We start from the raw sequence: 19,539 nt of genomic DNA, 5'->3' as shown, positions 1-19,539 counted from the left end.
GCAACCCGAAATTCCCGCCACCGCCAACATCGAACTCAAGGGACACATCCTTTCCGCGCAAAAAGATATTCCATTCCATGGGAAAGTCTATGAAGATGCTTACAAGCACATCGATAAAGTAAATGATATCACCAATTATTTCAATATTGCGAATGTACCACGAGAAACGATGTTGTTGAGAATGCTTCCGGTTACGTTCAAAGGAGCAGTAAAGGATTGGTTGAAAACACTCCCACCTGGTGCAATAACAACATGGGCACAAATGCATGAAGAGTTCATCCAACAATTTTTCCCATCATTAAAGGTTGCAAAACTTAAAAAGGTTATCACAAATTTCGAGCAAAATGTGGGGGAATCATTATATGAGGCATGGGAGCGCTATAAGGAATTAATAAGGAATTGTCCCCAAAATGATCTTAATGAGCAACAAGAAGTATCTATATTGTATGATGGGGTATATGTGACGTCAAGGCAAGTCCTCGATTCTCAAGGACCACTAATAAAGAAGAATCCCGCTACACTTAAAGAGCTAATAGAAGAACTTTCAAAGCATTCAAGGGAATACCACAACCCTCGAGAAGACAAGACAAGAGGATACAAGGATGGAAATGGTGCTTCGGAAGAATTGGTTGTAGTGTTGGAAAAATTAGAGTCCATGGATTGACGAATGACGAAGATGGATCGATCCATACACGCAATACGTGTGGGTTATGATAATTGCAATGGGCCACACTTAACCAAAGATTGCCATTTAGACGAAAATGGGAATAGAAAGGCTCAAGTTTGTTACTCTAATGGAGATCGATTTGATGAAGACTGGAGAAAGCCAAAGAAAGAATGGTTGCCTTATGAAGAGTATAAGAAGCAAAAGGAAGAAAAATATAGGCAAATCGGACGAGGCTACTATCAAAAGGATCAACCACCACCCGAGAAGAAGATGGATTACGAGTCAATACTTAGTAGGTTTATGGAGGCTTCGGAAAAACGTCATGATGCTACTGATGCTACTATTAGAAACCAACAAGCTTCCATCTACAACATCGAGACTCAACTTATGCAATTAACTAAGCTTGTGAATGAACATTTACCACCTAAAATTCCAGATCAAAAGACGCAATCTCATGTAATGGCCATATCCACTTAAGAAGACACCATTTCTAAGTTTTTAGAGGCATTAGATAAAGACACAAAGCAGCCCGAGTCGATGTTGAAGAGAATGAATATTGAAGAAAATGGGAGTGCTGGTGCCTAGTTATCACGATGTGAGGAATAACCTCTCACATCATGGGATCAGTCTGAACAGAAAAATACATCTTTTGTTAAACCATATCAACCTTAGTTACCTTTTCCTTCTCGAGATAGAGTGCATCCATTGGAACAAGAGCACTAGAGATTTATAAATCAAGTCAAGAGCATACCGATCAATAATCCCTTTGTTCAAGCATTAGCCAAAATACATGAATACGCGAAGTTTCTTCAAGATCTCCTCGATACTCGTCAACAACTAGAGATGACATCCAAGGTACTTCTTAATGAAAAATGTTCAACGGTGATTAAGGAAGGCATACCAAAGAAAATGAGAGATCCCGGACGCCTTACTTTACCATGGAAATTTGGAAATTCCACAAAAATGTTTGCATTGGCCAATTATGGAGCTAGTATAAACTTAATGCCTTATTCGTCTTACCAAAAGCTCAACCTTCCAAAATTTAAGACCACAAGGATGATAATTCATATGGCGAATCGTTCGATGACTCGTCCTCGAGGCATAATTGAAGATATATTGGTAAAAATTGGAATATTTGTTTTTCCAATTGACTTTGTGGTGATAGACATGAAAGAGGACGAAGTTGTACCTATTATCTTTGGACGCCCATTACTTAATACCGCATGAGCCTTGGTGGTTGTTCGTGAATCAAGGACACTTTGGGTACCTATTTTCGTGCACCTGATTCTTCAAGAGAATAGACAAATTTGCTATCCCCTCTCTTTTCTCCTCTTGTCTTCTAGTTGTTAGGGTTTGGGAACAAGCCATTAGAGGCACTAAACTTTTGGCGCTAGCTTTCGGAAGTGCAAAGGAAAGGAATCAAAACGTTTATTTGCTATAATAAATCTTATGGTATGTAAACCCTACTTTTGCAATTTTTCGAATTTCATAGGGTTTCTCTAGGGTTCTTGATGTTCATTGTATGTTGTTATCACTTAGAGAAAACATAGATCCTTATAGGTTGCATGTGAACTTAAGAGTTAAGATCTTCCGTTTTACATGTTTTGATAAACAATAAAAACCCTTCAGTGGTATCAGAGCGATTATTTTCTATTGATTGCAGATGAGGTGAATTGATCAAGATTGGGGTTTATAGAAAATAAACCATAGCCTCTTGTAATTTTCAACTTTTGCTAGGGTTTCTTGAATCCCTAGCCTCCATCCCTTATTAATTAGAAGGATATGATTAAATTTGAATTATTTAATTAATGTTTTATTTAAGATAGTTAGTTAATTCTTAAATGATTTAATTAATTGTTTAATTAAGAGATAAAGATTAAACCAAGTTGGTTTAATATATAATTATTTTAGATATTTAATATTTAAACCTTGTATTTTAAGAGGTCTTAAAATACACATTATATATATATATATATATATATATATATATATATATATATATATATATATATATCATTAAAAGTTTAAATACTATATGTATAAGAAAAGTCAGTCGAATTAAAATAGTAGGCCTCATTCACGAAGCCATGCTATAAAGGGGGTATAAGGAAACGACCTATAAAATGACCGTTGAATGGGTGTATTTTTCACGCATCACTCCCCTGTGTGGTGGATGGTCGTTAGCCGAACGAGTTTGATAAGACATAATCTCATTAAAATTATAATGATATAAATTATTAGAACCTTTTAAAAATCTCACTCTAGTTACTTTAGGAGAAAATGTGAAATGTATGCTAATCCATGAAAATGCACATCATTCTTTCTAAGTCGTTAGTGGAGCGTGCATAGCTAACCAACACACTAAGTTGGGACTATTGAGTTGAAATGATGGAACAACTCAGAAATTATCATTATTTATGGAGTGTATGTGGTTTACCGACACATCAATTTGAGATGATAAATGACATCGAGGTTGTCAAGTGGGTTTTCATGGTTATTTACATCTTGTTTGTGATTATCGGTATCCGAGTCACAAAATTGAAGAGCATAATCCGAGATTAAACATGCCATTGATATGATTCAATGAAACTAAAATGATCTAGGAATTTTATAAGATTGAAATTGGTGAATCGTTTCACCTACCTTAATAAATTCGTGATTGGATTACGGCATCCCTCTTTTTAATTCGAATTATATTTTGGATCCTTGTCGTGAACATTAATTTGGGTTAAAATATTAAGGATTAATAACAACTAATTAAGTAAAAACTATCTCTTTAAATATAGATGTATGGAAACGGTAATGATCCTATTGCTCAAAACTCCAACTTCACTCTTTTGTCGATTTTGTCAAAAGAGAAGCTGACCGGTCCAAACTACATGGATTGGATAAGAAATATGAAGATGTCTCTTCGGTACGAGAACAAATGGTATGTTATCAAGAGGACCCTTGCTGAAATCGGCGAAACAACTGCTACTCCTGATGAAATCACTTTCTATAACAAACATCATGACGACGCCACTAAGGTCGCCTGCGTCATGGTTGCTACAATGGAGCCAGAACTCCATAAGTTCTACGAGGACTATGGGCCATATGAAATGTGCCTTGATCTTGCTAAAATGTTTCACAAGAAAGTGATACAAGAACATTATGAAGTGCTCATTTCTCTCATATCATGCAAGTTGAAGGAAGGAGACTCTCTTTGCGCTCACGTGCAAAGGATGCAGAGATATGTGGAGCGGTTGGAAAAGCTCAAAGTGTCATTTGACAAGGAGTTGGCAATTGACATAGTCCTTAAATCCTTACCTTCTAATTATGACCAGTTCATATTGACTTATCATTTGAGCAACACAGAGACAACATTGATCCAACTCCACAACTTGTTACAGACGGCTGAATCTGTTATGAAGAAAAATCATGTTTCTTCTACGTCAAGTGCTCTTGTTATGTCCATTCGTTAAAACAGAGGAAAGAATAGGAAAGCAAACTCTCAATCAAACTGGAAGGGCAAGTCCCATGCTGGAACTTCGGGCAGTGGGTCAAAGGCAAAGCCCAACTTTGATGTTTTTGATGTTAGTGATCTAAAGGAGGCCACTTGCTTTCATTGTGGCGACAAAGGGCATTGGAGAAGAAGCTGACCAAAGTACCTTCATGAGTTGAAAGATCGGAAGATCAAGCCATCTAGCTCCTCATCATGTACATACACTATTCAAACAAATAACACACAACTTTCTCATTCTTGGGTCCTTGATACAGGATGTGGTTTTCACATTTGTTCTGATATGCATGGGCTAAAATAAAATGAGGAAGTGGAGCAGGGAAGTCTGAACTTGATCATGGGAATAGGCGTTCTTCACCTATTACAAAGATTGGTACAGATAGGCTTGTGCTTGATAGTATGGTTAGGGTTGATTTGATGAATTGTTGTCATTCATCAAAAATGAAAAGGAACATTATTTCATTTCATGCATTCTTTAGATAGGGTTTTCGATATTCATTTGATAATGACAATGGTTCGATTTTGGTTTATAAAATGGTGTTTTTATATTCAAAGCTTTACCTTGTAATGGTATGTATGAAACTGTGATGTGTGTTGATAACTTAGGAAATAGGCTATTTTATATTGATTCGTCTAATGGTATAGACAAAGTATGCTTGTGGCATTGTCATCTTGGGCACATCAACAAGAAATGCATCGCCTAAATCCAAAAGGATGGAGTGTTGGAATCATTTGAGTTAAGTTCAGATGATGAATGTGAGTCTTGTCTTTTGGGAAAGATGAAAAAATCACCTTTCACTAAAATATGTGAAAAAGGTGAAGGATTGTTCGACCTTATCCATACGGATGTGTGTGGGCCTTTGATGTGTGTTTATATATATGAATTAACTGCTCAAGTTTTAAATTTATAAAACTGATTTCATCGCAACCGAACTAATAAACACACTAGGCAGTGTACCTAATCATGCAATAGTATAGTTATGGTAAGATCAGGTGTCGAACACAAGGGGAACAATGGTGAATTAATTTGGAGTTTTTTATTATAGGTTACACTAAACACACGAAAATAGTAAATATGGGTTTTATGGGATTAAAATCTCAAATCAAATAAACAGCTAAACAACAAATCTCAATAAAGTGACTGAAGACGAATATCTTTAGGTACTTTGGTTTAGACAAATTAAATCTCAAAATCATAGATATTTGCTCACACATAAGTTATTTATTCTTTGTTCACCGATTCCTAATATGACTAGTTTCTAGGTCTAGACAACTAATCCTTTGACTTTCAAGACTTTTAGTAACAGTGATCAAGTGCACTAATTATCCTAAAAATCAGTATTCATTTTGTATTATGACAGACTTCGACTACAAGCATCATGATCATGAAGCTAATTACATATGAGTGGTCATCACATGTAGACTTACACATTTAAATCACAAACGTATTGTTTAACCCTAGGTTTTGATCAAACACTAGTCATACAAATTTATAACTCATAAAATCATGTGATTCAAGCACATCAAACTAGATTGTTCGTCTAACTTAACAATGCTCTGCAATAAACATATAAGAATGCAACTTCAACACATAAGGATATTTATCAAGAAATCAAAATAAATTAAATAAGAAATAATAAACCTCAAAGCAATTAATCTACAAATTCAAGAATTCATCTAATCATAAATGCAAAGAAAAAGGGTTTTTACATCCCTAAATGAGAAATTAAATGCATATACAATCACATTGTAATGCTAATTGTGGTCGGAACAACGAACCAAATGATTTCTGGCATGAATCTGCTCTCTAATCCTTCATATTTTCGCTCCTGTCAACTTAACGGCCTTTTGGCCGCCTTCTAGACCCTCATAACAGAAAAAAAATGTTTTCTTGTCGACCAAGGATGGATAAAAGTCATGATCTCCTCTTAGGTTAACGAAAAATGGCTATATATATGTTTTTAAATGGACGTCGTACATTGGGCATACCTAGGATTACATTGAGCGTAATGTAGTAAAAGCGCATTTTTAGCCAGCCGCATACGTTGGGCGTACTCACCATTATGTTGGGCATAATGGCTACTTCAGCCAACTTCTTCATTTTTGCAATACAACTCCATTTTCCAGCCTTTTCGCTTCCTTTTCGCTTTAGTAACATGTTATACCTGTAAAATGTAATTTAAAGCATTATAAGTACCGTTTAGCTCTAAATTGAATAAAGCATAGTATAAAATAATAAAAAAACACCATAACTATATGTATTGAATAGACGTTATGTAACACTCGAGCTTTGTATGTTTCATATTTAACCCTTCTCATTTTAAAGTTTTTCATTTTAGTCCTTAAGCTAGTACGTGGGGCGTACAGGGTGGTACAGTTAGCGTACTAGCCCGGTTTCGATTGTGCCAAAGGTCCACGTACATGGGGCTTACGCTTGTGTATGCATGGCGTATGTGTGATTAGGTGAAACCTTAATTTTAGGGTGTTGCATCCTATTTAAACCTTGTGATAGCCTCACTAGGTCATGTTTAGACAGCCTCCATTCCTTGTGAGATCTTGAGAGTTTGAGCCTCAAAGTGTGATTGTTGGTGCTTTGTATAGGAGAAGAAGAAGTGAACCATTTGGAGTTGTGCTTCGAGCTTGAAGATTTGATATTTGTTCATCATTTGCTTTCCTTGTGAGGTAAAAAACTTCCATCTTGCTAATCCATGATGTTAGATCTAGTTTGGTGCCATTTTGTGCTTTTTGATTCCATGGTTTGATTGTTGAGCCTCTTGTTTCACTCCAGAGGTGATTGATGGTAGATCTAGGATCCCTTTTGTCCCTTTGTCCATAAAAATGCAATCTTGGAGGTGTTTATGGACTCATGCATGTGTTAAGCCCCTTTATTAAGTTCTTTTGAGCTTTAGAACCCCTTTAAGCCATGTATACACATAAAGTTTCCAACTTTACATGATAAACCGCCTTAAGGAAGTCAGGTCTAAGTGTTGGAGTGAAGCCTTAACTGTTTAGGAGCTGAATGAGAAAGTTGGCCATGTTGGGGAGTATGTCGGGCGTACAAGCTGGTACACTACGAGTACAAGCCCCAAAGCGAGTATGTTAAGCGTACGAGCTGAGTACGTGCTGTATACTCAGTAGTGGGCTTCAGATTTGTGGGCCTTTTGGTGTTGGGCCCATGTTGGACCTTTGGAGTCTAGGGCTTTGTTGGACCATCAGAATATTATTTTAGGCTGATGCTATTTTATTGGACTCTTTAGTTGGAGGTCCATGAAATAGATTTGGGCTCAATTTGGACAATTGGGCCATATTTGGGCCTTGGATGATTATTTTGGAATTTTGGGCCTTTAGATAAATGGAATGGGCCTTGGCCTTGGGCCAAATTGGGTAAAGGGTAAAAAGGTCTTTTGCTTTAGTTTGGACTCTTAGTGTGAGTCGGGATCCAATTATTAACTGGATGTTATTTTGTGATTGATAGCGCGGGGATTTTAGCGGGCCAGCAACCAGAGATTTATTTGTGAGATTCAGCAGTGTGAGGTGACTTTCCTCACTGTGTTTAGCGGTTCGAAGGCACCAATGTTGGCCCGAGATTTATTACGTTAGGATGCTAGGTGCTTGCGTGGCTCTTTCATGCGTATGCGTTGCTATGTTACCGGGTAGGTCCCGATGGCTGTATTGTATGATATTGTTTTGTGACTATTGTATATATATATATATATATATATATATATATATATATATATATATATATATATATATATATGTTTATGTATTTATATGCTTATCGGGCGGGGCCCGATGCCAGGCATGTAACGTCCGTGGCCTGAGGAATTGCTAAATTATTTAATCTTTCAATTTATTTGCTGGACTATGAGAATTAATATCGGATCAGGAGTTGGGCGTTTATTGAGTTGGGATGGCTGAAGTTGTATGGGCGTATGCATGGCGTACGCGGAGCGTAGTAGGAGCATTGGATGCGGGGGGTGATGCACGTACGTGCAGCGTATGTGAGCTGACTCAAAACCCTAATTTTTTGGGTTTAGGCCATATATATGTCATTATGTCCCATACCCTAGCGTCCTTACCAGCCTCCTTAACTCAGAAACCCTAGAAACCTAATCTTCTTCATCTTTGTGTGATCTTGATCTTGTGAAGTCCATTTTAGTAGCTTGGAACTTGGAAGGAGAAAGAGGTAGTTGGTGAAGAAGAATTTGTGTAGCTTGAGCTTGAGGATCTGAGACATCATCATCATTTAGCACTCATTTGAGGTAAAAAGCGCAAAACTTGTCTCATGAATTCTTAGATCTACTATGTTGAGTTTTTGTACCTTTTTGGTCCCAAGAATGGAGCTTCATGGTTCCAAATCCGTTTCTAGGCTTAGGGTTGCCACCCTTAGTGCTATTTGAGTCCCAAAGACTGAAAAGTTACCATCTTGAAGGTCTTGATGTGGTCATGCGTGAGTATTAGTCATTTCTATGGAAATAGATTGTTATATTTCAATTTTGGGTCCATTTGGGGGTTTGCAAACCACCAAGTAATCGACTTTATGGGTTAAGACAATTTATTGGACTCAGATCTGTATTTGGAGCTTTAGGTCTTAATAGGTTGAGCTCTTTTTGAGATTATGGCTTAACAGGGGCGTACGCTAAGCGTACAAGCCCGTACGCCCAGTGTACAAGCCATGCAGCCTGTACGCTTAGCGTACAGAGGAGTACGCCCCGCATACTCACTGGATTTGGGCTTTGCATCATTTGGGCGTCAGTTTCGTCCATTCCTTGGACCTTTCTATTTTAGGCCATAGTGAGCCATCAGAAATCAGTTAGTTTGGGCTGAGAATATGTTTGGGCTTAAGGGAAGGCCTATTTGAGGAGTTGGGCCAAATTTAGAAAATTGGGCCATTGGTGGGCCACTAATGGGCTTGGGAAGTCTACCTAGTATTGGGCCTTTCAAGGTATGGTTTTGGGCCTTAGGCATGAACCAAATTAGATTAGGGGTAAAATGGTCATTTTACCCTAAGAAGGATTATTGGTTTTTGACCAAGTTTTATTTTGGTAATTGTCACACCCCAAAACCAGAACGGCGGAAACGTTCTGGGGTGGAGGACTTCATGTACAGTATCATAACAATGAATAATAGTAAAGACAAGCAACAACATCCATTGCATTAATATAATAATTTTAATACAAGCGTGTTCTGTATAGTTTGTAAGACACCAAAATGAATGATCAAAATAAAAGATGAGTCTTGAATGTGCTCCATCTTCTCAAAAGCTTCATCGGTACCTGTCTACTGATGACCTGAGAATACAAGTTATTTTGAAAGAGTTTATCAGCATTACGCTGGTGAGTTCATAAGTACTTAGTGTCATTGCTTGTATGAAAATGTTTATAACAACGTAGTGTAAATGTTCGTAATTGTGTGTAAATGTTTGGAAATGGTTGAACTCCCTAGAAAATCCTATATTTTCTACTGAAATGTAGTCTTCTACCAAGACCCGACCATTTGTATGTTTGTTCTTTTGTAAATGTAAGAGTTTTTCCCAGTGAAACTATCATTATAAAAATATAGTTTAAGTCATCGTTTATGTGAGATGATTACAAATAAATGTAATAGGGAAAAATAATGTTTTACCTCAGCAGTGTCACTGCTGGCTATAAAGTGATAAAAATGCAGACTCCAGGTAGTATTAAATGTACAATACACCTCGAGGAGTCTATTTTCCTTTATTTCTTAGTCGGTTAATTAAAGGTTTAAATGTGAACTCGTATGTAACCATGTTGATCGACGACTGAATAACTGATGACCCTCCGGTATCATATGTAGTGAGGTAACATTCTGTCACCCCTTGGCCTTGTCGACTGGGACTGTAGCTAGCAGTCGGGGTGTGGGAGTGTCTGTCCCGTATAGACCTATACACACAATGCCCGCTCTCCCTCCAGGAGACTCTAGTTACAAAGTGATACAACAATGTAGTGTCGTATCGAGAAGTAGTATGTCACATTCTGATTATCGTATTCAAATGTTTGTATAGTATGTCATAGTGTAGTAATGTTTTCTCTGCACTAGTGTATAATATATCCTCTTGTATAGTGTATAGTATGTTCTCTTATATATTGTATAGTATGTATTGTTTCTCATTATAGTATGTATGTAATGACTCGTAACTGTACTGACTCTTGTATGTGTCGTTGTAATAGTAATAGTGGGTAGTGATCTCTTAACTACACATATTATAGTTAACTAGTACTGTTGTATGTATGCCTTTGCTACCCAAAGGTACTAAACTGAAGTGAAAGCTTTTATATCCTAACACATATATACGATATATAATTAAGGTTTCAATGACATTCGGACAAATAACAAGATACCCTAAGTCCACAACCAAACAAGGAATAGGAAATAAAGTGAGCTATCAATCCTAACTCCTTCAAACCTTACTTATATAAATATATCTGTATAGATATGAGTTTGACAATAATGTAAGTTTAAAAGAGTTTGATAAATGATTTAGCATTTAAAAGAGTTTAATAAAATGTTTTGAAGTGTTTGAAATCCATAAGTTTGATAACAATTTGAAAGTAATAGAAAATCTTCCTGTTTGTTCTAGTTATTAATCACATATGATTAATGCAATAACTAGAATGCTTCAACTTGTATTCCCCCCTCCCCCCATAAAAGCATTTAAAATCATTTCAAAGGTTGATTAAGGGGTATGAACTCACCTGTAGTGAGTGGTTCGGATGAACGGAGGGTATAGGATGCTAATTGTCAAGTGTAGACTTGTGCACAACGGATCCTAATGAGCATATATTGGCATAAATATGAATATAATTAGTCTATATACCACTAATCATGAAAGGAAAACACTCTAGGACTTAGAAAACACTTAGATTAAAGTGTTAGAATCATCAAAAGTCTTCTGAAGTGGGTGTACGGCCGTACAAGGTCGTGTGCGGCCACCAGGTGTGCTGCTCATTGGGTGTGCGGCCAGGTGTGTGCGGTCAGGGAGTGTGTGGCCGCACACTCCTAGGGAAAATGGTCGAACACATGTTTTCAAGGTTATATCTTGTATACCTTAAGTGTGTTTAATCGTTTGCTAGCATACAAGTTGAGTTTGAGGCCTTAAAGTACTAAAATAAGGGGTGTACGGCCACATGAATATGTGCGGCCGCACACTCCTTGAAGATCGAGTTCTGGACATTTACTAAGGCTCCAATATAGCTAAACACATGTAGGAGTAGGGTACTTACAATGTAGAAGCGTATAGGGGTGTTTGGAGGCCAAGAACTTAGTAGGTGTTCTTGGTGTTCTTGGTGAAACTGAAAAACACTTGAAGATCTACTAAAATGGAGTGATTTCATGGATGAAATCAGTGATTTACACCAGATGGAGTAAGGAATCAACAAATCAAAGGATAGAACACTTACCACTTGAAGATGTAGCTGAAAAATCGGGAGTTACTTGAGAGTAAACGAGTTCTTGCCTTAGGAGGCTGAAAAGGATTGAATGAAGGCCAAGACTCTATCCTAAAGGCATGAGTGTGCTGCCAGACGAGAGTGTGCTGCCGGAGGAGGGATGTGCGGCCGCACACCCAAGTGTACGGCCGTACACTCCTCGAGTTGGAGTGTTTGGCCACTTTTTGTGTCGGGTGAGCTTGCGGGACTCAAATCCAAACTTATAAGTTGAAGCTACTAGGTTTAGAACACCCAAATAACTCAAAACAAGGCTATAAGTGACAGAAACGAGTCTGACTTTGCTTGATTTGGATATTTGTACAAGATGGAAATTTCGGGTTGTCACATCATCCCCCGTTAGAGGGAATTTCGTCCTGAAATTAGAGTTTAAGCAACTAAGTTATTGCAAATAACTAAGCGAAAAGATGAGGGTATTTCAATCTCATTTGATCCTCGCGCTCCCAAGTGAATTCCGGTCCTCGCTTGGCGTTCCTGCGAACCTTCACTATTGGGATACGACTTTCCTTCGTTTGCTTGACCTCTTGGTCCATGATCTCTACAGGTTCTTCCACGAAATTGAGGCTCTCGTTGATCTCGATCTCGTCGAGTGGGATTACAAGAGTCTCGTCGGATAGGCACTTTTTCAAGTTCGAGACGTGGAAAATAGGATGTACTTTACTAAGCTCGTGGGGTAGGTTGAGTTTGTAAGCTACAGGGCCGATTCTAGTGAGAATCTCAAAAGGCCCTATGTATCTTGGATCTAGCTTTCCATGCTTTCCGAAGCGTATCAAGCCCTTCCAGGGTGAGACTTTCAAAAGGACTCGGTCTCCCACCTGGAATTCCAAAGGTTTCCTTCGTTTGTCTGCGTAGCTTTTCTGTCGGTCTCTAGAGGCTTTCAGTCGTTCACGAATCTGAACGATCTTCTCTGTCGTTTCCCGAATGATCTCCGGACCCGTAAGAGTGCTGTCAGGAACTCGTACTTTAGCTAACTGAGTGTCACCCACCTCAGCCCAGCATAGAGGGGATCTGCACTTCCGGCCATAGAGGGCTTCAAATGGAGCAGCCTTTATGCTCGTGTGATAACTGTTGTTGTAGGAAAACTCGACAAGGGGTAAATGAGTATCCCATACCTTCCCAAAGTTGATCACACAGGCTCGCAACATGTCCTCCAAGGTTTGGATAACTCTCTTACTTTGTCCGTTGGTCTGTGGATGGTAGGCTGTACTCATGTCCAGCCTCGTTCCTAAGGAGCTTTGTAGCGACTGCCAGAACCTCGAAGTGAATTTACTATCTCTATCGGAGATAATGGATATAGGGACACCATGCAGTTGTACTATCTCCCGAATGTATGTTCTTGTGAGCTTCTCCATCTTGTCGGTCTCTTTGATGGCTAGGAAGTACGCGGACTTGGTCAATCTGTCGACGATGACCCAAATAGTATCAAGTCCACCCGTTGTCTTGGGTAGCTTAGTTATGAAGTCCATTGTGATCCGCTCCCACTTCCAATCTGGTATCTCTGGTTGTTTTAGTAGACCTGAGGGTTTCTGGCATTCGACCTTGACCTTGGCGCAAGTAAGGCATTTACTCACGAAGGTAGCAATCTCTGCTTTCATGTTAGGCCACCAGTATAACTTTTTAAGATCCAGATACATCTTATTTGAACCCAGGTGGATGTAATATCGAGTGTTGTGCGCTTCCTTCATGACCAAGTCTCTGAAGCCACCATGTTTCGGTGTCCAGATCCTATCCATGAGATATAAAGCTCCGCCACCCTTGACTTCCAAGTTCTTATCCATTCCTCGCAGAGATTCACCCGCCACATTTTCAGGTTTTAAAGCTTCAAGCTGAGCCTCCTTAATTTGTGTGGACAGATGCAAATGGATAGTCATAGTTAATGACTTGACACTTCGACCAGAATATTCTTTCCGACTTAGGGCGTCTGCTACTACGTTGGCTTTACCCGGATGATAACGAATTTCGCATTCGTAGTCACTGAGTAGTTCGACCCACCGTCATTGTCTCATATTGAGCTCCTTCTGGTTGAATATATGTTGTAGGCTTTTGTGGTCTGTAAAGATAGTGCTTTTCGTACCATACAGGTAGTGTCTCCAGATCTTCAGGGCAAACACAACTGCTCCTAATTCGAGATCGTGCGTGGTGTAGTTGACCTCGTGTGTCTTCAGTTGCCTTGAGGCATAGGCGATGACCTTACCTTGTTGCATCAGAACACAGCCGAGCCCCTGGTTGGAGGCATCGCAATATACTATGAAGTCTTTTATCCCTTCGGGGAGGGATAGTATCGGTGCGGTGCATAAGGCTCGCTTCAGCGTTTGAGATGCCTTCTCTTGTTTCTATTTCCAGTCAAAGGCCATACCTTTCTGGGTCAGTGTCGTAAGAGGTTTTGCAATTCGCGAGAAGTTCTGTATGAATCTGCGATAGTAGCTAGCGAGGCTTAGAAATTGACGAACTTCTGTAGGCGTCTTCGGTGCTGACCAATTCTCAATGGCTTTAATTTTGGAGGGGTCCACGTAGATTCGTTCTTCGCTAACCACATGACCTAAGAATTCGACTCTGCGGATCCAAAATTCGCATTTAGAGAACTTCGCATAGAGCTTCTCCGATCGTAAGGGTCCTAGGACTTGTCGTAGATGATCGTTATGTTCCTCCTTACTTCGAGATTAGATAACTATGTCATCGATGAAAACGATGATGAATTGATCCAAGTAAGGACGGCATACCCTATTCATTAAGTCCATGAATACTGCGGGCGCGTTAGTCAATCCGAAGGGCATCACTACGAACTCGTAGTGTCCGTAACGAGTTCGGAAGGCTGTCTTCGGAACATCCTCCTCAAGCACTCGTAATAGGCGATACCCTGATCTCAGATCAATCTTAGAAAAGTAGCTCGCCCCTTCCAGTTGGTCGAATAAATCATCTATGCGCGGAAGAGGGTAACGATTTTTGACCGTAAGCTTGTTTAGTTCCCTATAGTCATTGAACATACGAAACGATCTGTCTTTCTTCTTCACGAATAAGACCGGTGCTCCCCAGGTGAGAAGTTGGGTCTTATAAAGCCCTTGCTGAGCAGTTCGTTAAGTTGACCGGGCAGTTCTTGCATCTCTGCAGGCGCTAGACGGTAGGGCGATTTGGCTACGGGGGTAGCCCCTGGAACTAAGTCGATCCTGAATTCGACTTGATGTTGGGGAGGTAAACCTGATAGTTCTTCTGGAAAGACATCGGGGAAGTCGCGTACTACGGGGAGGTCTTTTAGGTCTTTTGTTTTCTGACTCGTATCGACAACGTGTGCCAGGAATGCATGATATTCCTTACGCAAGTACTTCTGGGCTTGAATACTTGAGATGATACGAAGGCTCGTACTGGGTTTGTCTACGTAGATAAACAAGGTTTCGTTATTCGGTAGGTTTAGACGGACTGCTTTGTCGAAACACAGAATATCGGTATGATGAAGACTCAACCAGTCCATGCCCACGATGACGTCGAAACTCTTGATTGCCACGGGTATAAGGTCGATTGGGAATGAATGATTGTCTAGTGTGAGGGTACAACCTATGTAAATCTCATTAGAACTCTCTGTCTTTCCGTTAGCCATTTCTACGACGAAGGTTTCTTTTAGTGCTTGCGGTGCTTGATTAAGTAAGTGTTTAAATTTTTGGTTCACGAAGCTCCTTTCCGCCCCACAATCAAATAAGACACATGCATATGATTTATTGAGGAGGAACGTACCCGTGACTACTGTGGGGTCTGCCACTGCTTCATTGTGGCCGATAGCAAGTAGTCTCCCTGTTCATCCCGCATTCCCAGCTTTAGGGCAGTTTCTTTTGAAGTGCCCTGTCTCGTCACAACCGTAGCAGGCCTGGCTCACTCCTGTACCAGGGACTTGGGTGATGGGTTTTTGTGGCGTCTTGCAAAAACAGACAGTATGGACCTTCCGATTGCAGTTGGTGCAGTGCAATTCCCGGCAGGGGCCGTTGTGATGGAAATTGCACTTAGTGCACTTGGGTAGGTTCCCTCGATATGGCTTTGCTGGTACAGGGGCAACAGGAGTTGTGGCAGCATGGACAGCCACAACCTGTTGGTTCTTGGAAGAGGGTTGAGTTGATTTGCGCTTCTTTCGGTCCCAACACTTTCTCTTGTTGTCGGCCGCTTTGTTTGGTGCTGAGACAGCAGTTGTAGTTGTTGTTGGAGGAGAAGCGACTTCGTGATCGATAAGCCTTTGGGCCAATTCCTTGGCACTATCAAAGGTCGCAGGGTTCGATGCTAGAACGTTCCCTTGATACGGGGTCACCAAATCCCAAATGTATCTCTCGATTTTCTTGCTTTCGGTGGGGACCATGTTAGGACATAGAGTCACCAGGTCGCTGAATCTGGCCGTATATGCCACTATGTCGGAACCCTTCATCCTAAGGTTCCACAGTTCCTCTTCGAGTTTCTGGACTTCGCCCCTCGGGCAGTACTCCTTTGCCATTAGATCCTTCAGTGTCTCCCAGCCCATAGCGTTAGCTGCTACCCGTGAGAGTGATTTGACATGGCCATTCCACCATGTCAGGGCCCTTTCGGTGAAGGTGCAGGCAGCAAATTTTATCTTGCTTCCTTCAGGGCAAGAGCACTTCTCAAAGATTGCTTTTGTTCTCTCAATCCATTGGGACAACGCAATAATCCCTCTGGTTCCGTTGAAGTATGTTGATTTGCAGCTGATGAAGTCTTTATAGGTACACTCTCGTGTACGTGGTTGGATTTCACCATGGCTAGAGTTGGTGCCCGTCCCAGCCCTACTAGCATCGCCAGAATTTACTTGAGCCATGGTTGCGGTCACAGCTGCGTTTACAGCTGTCTGAAACATCACCGCATCGAACTGCGGAGGGGGTGGTGGTGGTGGAGTTTGATTCACAGGCGTGCCTCTGGTCGGACGCTTACGAGGCGGCATCTTTTACTGGAAGTTTATAGAGATAATGATAATAGTAAGAATCAATTGAAAGTATGATGAGAGTGTTTCATGGGCTAATTCGCCATAGTTCAACTATCAGATACAGGCATAACAATAGAGTAGGGAAACACAAAGGTAAAGACTTTCCCATAGATTAGATAACGGCCAACATTACTGGTATTAATGATGTAAAATGAGTTCGGGAAAAATGACCTAACAGTAGGTCTTACATCAAACCATAAGGGAAAATATTGGCAGCTCAAAAGTCTAGTTAGAGTACTTTAAAAGTTAGGAATATTTTACAGACAAGTGCTCCATAGAGCACAGAAAAGAAAGGCTATTCCTTATCCCAAAAGAAAAGATGAGTCGACATCTTCTACCGGCGACAGGTATCCCTCGGGCGAACCCTCAAATCTGCCAGTTGACGCACCACTTCTTGAAGATGTCGCTCATGCGCCCTCTGACGCACTCGGAGTTCTATGACTTCGGCTCAGGATGCAGTTAGTTTTTGCTGTAGAGCCTCATTGGTCCTCCTAGTCCTATCCATAGCCTCTTCGAGTTGGCGAATTCTGACCGTGTTAATACCAGAGTTGGCGTCCATTTCCATCACTCGGTTGATGGTTGCACGACCTTGCTCGACGTTCCTAGGAATCCTACAGACCATGATTGTAAAAGCTTCGGTCTCCGTTGAAAGGTAAAGGCTGACCCTGCTCATCACTCCAATGGTTCAAGTTTGTTGCCCACAAGGGTGTGGGACCTTGAAATGCTGGACGGGGGTTGAGGTTTGGGACTTGACCTTCTTGGGGTAGGTTGTTGACCTCTGGTTCGGAGTCAGAGCCATCCGAAAAGCCTTCTGCGAGGTGATCATCCAAAGGGATTGGATGATCCTCTTCTGGCTCATCATCGAGCCACCTACCATTGCCTTGGTTGGGAAAATACGGATCGCCGGGAAGATGGAAGCCAACCATGTTATCTACGCTAGAATAGGGGAAAAGAATAGTTAATAGACGTACTAATTATGATAACCATAAGATAGCCCTTTTTAGTTTGCACATAAGTAATTATAGTAACACAAAATACTCCTATAGTATTTTAGGTTTATGTTCTATTCTAATGTTCTCGTTGTAGTGGTATTGATAAGTTTTTAGACTTGTTGCAACACCACAATCATTCTTAGGCACATGCTAGTCACTCCTCGGAAAATATAGTTGATCAGGCTATATCCCCCTAGATTTGACTATATGTGTCTAAGCCTAATTATGTTGTTCAACAATCGTAATACTTTTGTCCTGACCTAGTATGATACTGACCTTGGTATGAATGTATGTATACTTAGTTAAATATTTTATTATTTAAAAGTATAAATTCTTGGTCAGAGTGTTTTAATCCCGACGCGTTTATAGTTTGTATATCTTTTATGGGTTGATATACTTGATTCACTATAAACCTGGATCTGATACCAATCTGTCACACCCCAAAACCGGAACGGCGGAAACGTTCTGGGGTGGAGGACTTCATGTACAGTATCATAAGAATGCATAATAGTAAAGACAAGCAACAACATCCATCGCATTAATATAATAATTTTAATACAAGCGTGTTCTGTATAGTTTGTAAGACACCAAAATGAATGATCAAAATAAAAGATGAGTCTTGAATGTGCTCCATCTTCTCAAAAGCTTCATCGGTACCTGTCTACTGATGACCTGAGAATACAAGTTATTTTGAAAGAGTTTATCAGCATTACGCTGGTGAGTTCATAAGTACTTAGTGTCATTGCTTGTATGAAAATGTTTATAACAACGTAGTGTAAATGTTCGTAATTGTGTGTAAATGTTTGGAAATGGTTGAACTCCCTAGAAAATCCTATATTTTCTACTGAAATGTAGTCTTCTACCAAGACCCGACCATTTGTATGTTTGTTCTTTTGTAAATGTAAGAGTTTTTCCCAGTGAAACTATCATTATAAAAATATAGTTTAAGTCATCGTTTATGTGAGATGATTACAAATAAATGTAATAGGGAAAAATAATGTTTTACCTCAGCAGTGTCACTGCTGGCTATAAAGTGATAAAAATGCAGACTCCAGGTAGTATTAAATGTACAATACACCTCGAGGAGTCTATTTTCCTTTATTTCTTAGTCGGTTAATTAAAGGTTTAAATGTGAACTCGTATGTAACCATGTTGATCGACGACTGAATAACTGATGACCCTCCGGTATCATATGTAGTGAGGTAACATTCTGTCACCCCTTGGCCTTGTCGGCTGGGACTGTAGCTAGCAGTCGGGGTGTGGGAGTGTCTGTCCCGTATAGACCTATACACACAATGCCCGCTCTCCCTCAAGGAGACTCTAGTTACAAAGTGATACAACAATGTAGTGTCGTATCGAGAAGTAGTATGTCACATTCTGATTATCGTATTCAAATGTTTGTATAGTATGTCATAGTGTAGTAATGTTTTCTCTGCACTAGTGTATAATATATCCTCTTGTATAGTGTATAGTATGTTCTCTTATATATTGTATAGTATGTATTGTTTCTCATTATAGTATGTATGTAATGACTCGTAACTGTACTGACTCTTGTATGTGTCGTTGTAATAGTAATAGTGGGTAGTGATCTCTTAACTACACATATTATAGTTAACTAGTACTGTTGTATGTATGCCTTTGCTACCCAAAGGTACTAAACTGAAGTGAAAGCTTTTATATCCTAACACATATATACAATATATAATTAAGGTTTCAATGACATTCGGACAAATAACAAGATACCCTAAGTCCACAACCAAACAAGGAATAGGAAATAAAGTGAGCTATCAATCCTAACTCCTTCAAACCTTACTTATATAAATATATCTGTATAGATATGAGTTTGACAATAATGTAAGTTTAAAAGAGTTTGATAAATGATTTAGCATTTAAAAGAGTTTAATAAAATGTTTTGAAGTGTTTGAAATCCATAAGTTTGATAA

The 19,539-nt window shown here is 39.7% G+C and overlaps 1 protein-coding gene and 1 non-coding gene across 2 annotated transcripts; one reads left to right on the top strand and one right to left on the bottom strand.

The window, feature by feature from the left end:
- Positions 1-310: 310 nt before the first annotated feature.
- Positions 311-417, bottom strand: LOC145167922 (small nucleolar RNA R71). Its single transcript, XR_013741522.1, has one exon. It is a non-coding gene; the product is annotated as a small nucleolar RNA R71 (small nucleolar RNA).
- A 3,036-nt stretch (positions 418-3,453) lies between these two features.
- On the top strand, positions 3,454-4,128 carry LOC145164883 (uncharacterized). The gene has a single exon (XM_079083542.1). The coding sequence runs from the start codon at positions 3,454-3,456 to the stop codon at positions 4,126-4,128; it is 675 nt and encodes a 224-aa protein (XP_078939668.1).
- Positions 4,129-19,539: the final 15,411 nt, after the last annotated feature.

Source organism: Lactuca virosa, chromosome 3 (assembly GCF_052849685.1).
Source record: "Lactuca virosa cultivar CGN04683 chromosome 3, Lactuca_virosa_CGN04683_v6, whole genome shotgun sequence".
NCBI lineage: Eukaryota > Viridiplantae > Streptophyta > Magnoliopsida > Asterales > Asteraceae > Lactuca > Lactuca virosa.
The sequence above is the reverse complement of the archived record's forward strand: the minus strand, read 5'-3'. Positions and strand labels throughout refer to the sequence as shown.